Source organism: Notothenia coriiceps, unplaced genomic scaffold (genome assembly GCF_000735185.1).
Source record: "Notothenia coriiceps isolate Sejong01 unplaced genomic scaffold, NC01 NC01_scaffold00005787, whole genome shotgun sequence".
NCBI lineage: Eukaryota > Metazoa > Chordata > Actinopteri > Perciformes > Nototheniidae > Notothenia > Notothenia coriiceps.
In genome coordinates this window covers 21,558-26,073 of record NW_011338488.1, presented here as the reverse complement: position 1 = coordinate 26,073, position 4,516 = coordinate 21,558, and the positions used below count along the sequence as shown (strand labels likewise).

Below are 4,516 nucleotides of genomic sequence, written 5' to 3'. Positions count from 1 at the left end.
ATATCTATAGTGTGTGTATAACAGTAGTGTGTGTATAACTGTAGTGTGTGTATAACTGTAGTGTGTGTATAACAGTATAGTGTGTGTATAACAGTATAGTGTGTGTATAACAGTAGTGTGTGTATAACTGTAGTGTGTATAACAGTAGTGTGTGTATAATAGTATAGTGTGTGTATAAATGTAGTGTGTGTATAACTGTAGTGTGTGTATAACAGTAGTGTGTGTATAACAGTATAGTGTGTGTTTAACTGTAGTGTGTGTATAACAGTATAGTGTGTGTATAACAGTAGTGTGTGTATAACTGTAGTGTGTGTAACAGTAGTGTGCGTATAACTGTAGTGTGTGTAACAGTAGTGTGTGTAACAGTAGTGTGTGTGTAACAGTAGTGTGTGTATAACTGTCAGGATTCTTATGATTTGTCACGGTTGTAGTTTTGTATGTCTTGTTATGGGTGTTTTCCTCCTTGTATATTGTCTGGTCCTTCTTCCTGTGTTTTCCTCCTGTCGTTAGTTTCCCTGATGTGTCTAGTTGTCTGATTGTGTTCACCTGTCGCCCTTGTGTTTCTCCTCCCCTGCCCGGCTGTTTCTCGTCTTGTGATTACCCCTCCCTGTATTTGTCTCTTCCTGTGTTCAGTGTTGGTCCGTCTTTTGTTTGTGACTGAGTTCACCGGTGAGTGTTCTGTTTTGTCCAAGTTATTTTCATTAAATAAAAAATAAAGGTTAATCAGAGTTATCTGCATTTGGGTCCTGCTTCCTTCACTCAACCGTAACAGTACGAACCAACCAGATATGGGCCCAGCAGATCCTTTTCAGCAGGAATTGTTGGATTTTTCCTTTTCTTTGGCTACCTGCTCTGATCGATGGATGGGAGCGTCCGGGGTTCAGCAGCGAGAGGCTGCTCTGGCAGAGGCGCGCCAGATAACTATGGAGAAACCAGGCTTGGTGAGATTCTTACCTGGCTGGATTTTGAATTTCTTCTCGGTGTGTTATCCCCTGCCTGTTAGCCCCAGGCATGCTAGCTCCCTGCCTCCCAATTCCCTTTATGACACCACACGCATCGGTGTGGTCCGTTTGGAGTCACCCCTTGCTTCTGCCCCAGCTCCTGTCCAGGAGCCGTTCTCTGGAACTCATCTGGCTTTTGGAGGTCCACAAAGCCTCCAAACGGCTCTTAAAAGAAGGAGTCGCCAGGCCAGGCTAGCAGCCCGAGCCCCAAGAGCCATGGTTCCAGCCCTGGTTCTGGTCCCAGCAACCATGGTTCCAGAACCAGTTCCGGCCCCAGCGGCCATGGTTCCGGTCCTGGTTCCGGCCCCAGCAGCCATGGTTCTGGCCCCAGCAGCCATGGTCCCGGCCCCAGTTCTGGCCCCAGCGACCATGGTTCCGGCCCCAGCAGCCATGGTTCCAGACCCAGTTCTGGCCCCAGCAGCCATAATCCCTTCCCGAGTCCCTTCTCTAGTCCCTTCTCTGGTCCCTTCCCTAGTCCCTCCCCTAGTCCCCTCTCTAGTCCCTCCTCAAGTCCCTTCTATAGTCCCTTCTTTAGTCCCTCCTCTAGTCCCTCCTCTAGACCCAACTCAAGTCCCTTCCCTAGTCCCTTCTCTAGTCCCTTCCCTAGTCCCTTCTCTAGTCCCAACTCAAGTCCCTTCTCTAGTCCCTTCCTTCTCAAGTCACCTCTCAAAGTCCGTCTCGAGTCCCCTCTCGAGTCCTCTCTCGAGTCCCCTCTCGAGTTCCCTCTCCAGTCCCTACTCAAGTCCCTACTCAAGTCCCTACTGAAGTGCCGTTGGAGGTTCCGCTGGGGGTCCTGCCAACCCTATTTCCTGTCCCGTTGGGGGTCCCGCCGACTACTCTTCTGCCGGGGGTCCTGCCAACCCTGTGTCCTGTCCCCTGGGGGTCCCGCCGACAACTCTTCTGCCGGGGGTCCTGCCAACCCCTTGTCTTGTTCCGTTGGAGGTCCCGCCGTCTCCTGTCTCGCCGGGGGTCCTGCCAACTCCTGGTCCTCTTCCGTGGGGGATCCTGCCGAAGCCTGTCCCACCGGCTCCGGTTCCTGTCCGGCCGACACCGGGTCCTGCCCGGCCTCCGGAGCTGTCCCGTCGCCGCCTGCTTCCACCTCGAGCCCGGCCCCCTGAGTGCCGCGGTCTTCGCCCTCATGCTCGGCCCCCTAAGTTCGCCCGCTGTGGCCTTCGCCCCTCCGTGGACTCTGCCTTCCCCCCGGGCCGTCCGCCAGAGACCCCCTCCATGGACTCTGCCTTGCCCCCGGGTCGTCCGCCCGAGACCCCCTCCATGGACTCTGCCTTGCCCCCGGGTCGTCTGCCCGAGACACCCCTACATTTTTCCCCACGCCACGCTACTGCTCGAGTCCCCTCTCAAGTTCCCTCTCAAGTTCCCTCTCGAGTCCCCTATCAAGTCACCTCTCAAAGTCCCTCTCAAGTCACCTCTCGAGTTCCATCTCGAATTCCCTCTCAAGTCCCCTCTCAAGTCCTCTCTCAAGCCCGAAGAGAACCGAAGAGTTTTCGTTTTGGGGGCGGGGAGCGGCGGGGGAGTCCGTCCGTCAGTCCAACTTCTTCAAAAAAAAGAAGAAGAAATCTAGACCGCAAAAATAATTAAACAAGCGAGTACCTGTTTTTCTTCTTTCTGTTTTTTGTCTTCACGTGGTATATGTCTCGTCTGAAATTAGTGCTGACGGAGAGCACCAACGCTGCTCCAGCTCTTCAAATATTGCAGTACCCATAAGGAGCCATGCCGCAGTGTTTGCGTGGCTGTGTCTTTAGTTGTAGGCACAGTGGCGATCTGTTGTTATTAGCATCTGGTTAGCTAGCTATGCTAATGAATTTAAAGAGCTTTTCTACAACCAGGTGGAAGAGAGCTCTCTCCTGAGAGGCTCAAATGACCTCAGCTCAGTGAGGTTCAGGCACACCTTGATATGATCATTATAGTTATTAATGAGACTAAATAAAAGACTGGTATAAAATACTATGACAGTAACAAAAAAGTTGTTAAAAATAACAAGAATAGAGTTTAAAAGGAGAGTGATTTGTAAAATATCCAAAAAGAAAAATCTGTCATTGTCAGATGGTATATTACGCTGTTTTTTTTCTGCTTCGAATAGTTCTCTCTTTTTTAACCATACCTGTGTTTGCATCACTGATATATTTATTGTCATAGCATTTAATGTATTCATTGCTATCGGGATGTTAAGAGCATTCCATGGAATATAACAGTGTTTCTGAAATGAATTACCTACCCCACCTTTAATAACTTTGCTTTTATTTATTGTTATCTATGTACCATGAAATATTTTATACCTCATGGCAGTTAGGAGTGTGTGTATATGCGATTTCTGTGTACGAGTCTGAATTAAACACAGATTTTAAGCACATTTTTAATGGTGGGTGTCTTATAATCTCTAAAGTAGTGTATATTAAAATTAATCAAACATTAAAAAAAGTACCATACTGTTCTTGAATTTCCTTTTGCTGATAGCATTTGTCACCCAGCTTCCCTACTGCCCAAAATGAACCATAATCAGCACTCCTCACACATCTACCATGTACTTGTTCTGACATCCAGTTTTCTTTTTCTCAGCTGAGATGGACCCTAAGGAGCGTCTGGCCCGCCAGAGAAAGCTCCTTCAGAAGAAGTTGGGTATGGACATTGGTGCGGCAATTGGCATGGACACAGAGGAGCTGTTCAACGACGAGGACCTCGACGACAGCTGCCAGCCCAGTGAGCTCAGAGCGCAAGGAAGCAAAACCACAGCTGGATCCAGCTGTCACAACCATGTGGTGTGTCTCATTCAACATTTAAAGACTTTACTGTCACATGCACAATAGCTACAGCATTGTTTTAAAATTCTAAAGTCCCAGGTTCCTCCAACAATGCAACATGCAAAAATAGAAATAAAATAGAGAAGAAATGGGTAAACTTTATACATGTCAGTGTTTCCCCTAGGATGGAGTCATAGCAGCGGTGCTAAGGCACGTGGGTCCAGCATAATGTGAGTGCGGAGCGCGTGGAATTTTTTAATGTGTGCACGTGCGAAGTGCGCCCCACCAATTTGTTTCTATGTGTCTGCCAGCACAAGAAAGACTCTTGAGGCCTAGTACCAGGGCCGGTTCTAGTTCTAGAGTAATGACATAGAGTAATATACGTCAAAATGGTTTCAAATGTATTCAGTATTGTATGAACATGTTTGAATTGAGGAGTGGACGTCTCATCCTCTAGGGGGGTCCGGGGGTATGCCCCCCCGAGAAGATTTTTTTGAACATTTTAAAGTAAAATGCTTCAATCTGGTGCACTTTGAGCACACAATTACTAGAGACCTGGGGCCGTATTCACAAAGGATCTTAGGGCTAAAAGTAGCTCCTAACTGGCGAATTTAAGAGAAACTCCTAAACATAATGGGCGTGTCAGTCTTAAATTTAGGACTCCTAATTTTATTCACTAAGAGCAATTCACAAAGTATTTTAGGCCTAAATGTAGCACCTAAGTTTAGGAGAGCTTAAAAGTCCTCGAGAGGACTCCTA

At 48.0% G+C, this 4,516-nt stretch overlaps 1 protein-coding gene across 1 annotated transcript in view; it reads left to right on the top strand.

Moving 5' to 3' along the window:
• LOC104943207 (TATA-binding protein-associated factor 172-like) overlaps positions 1 to 3,775 on the top strand; it is a gene marked incomplete at its 3' end in the record, with an annotated part of 9,018 nt that extends 5,243 nt beyond the window's left edge. The window contains exon 5 of the mRNA XM_010768544.1: positions 3,576 to 3,775. Within this exon, the coding sequence (XP_010766846.1) occupies positions 3,576 to 3,775 (200 nt within the window). The remainder of the gene's footprint in view (positions 1 to 3,575) is intronic.
• Positions 3,776 to 4,516: the final 741 nt, after the last annotated feature.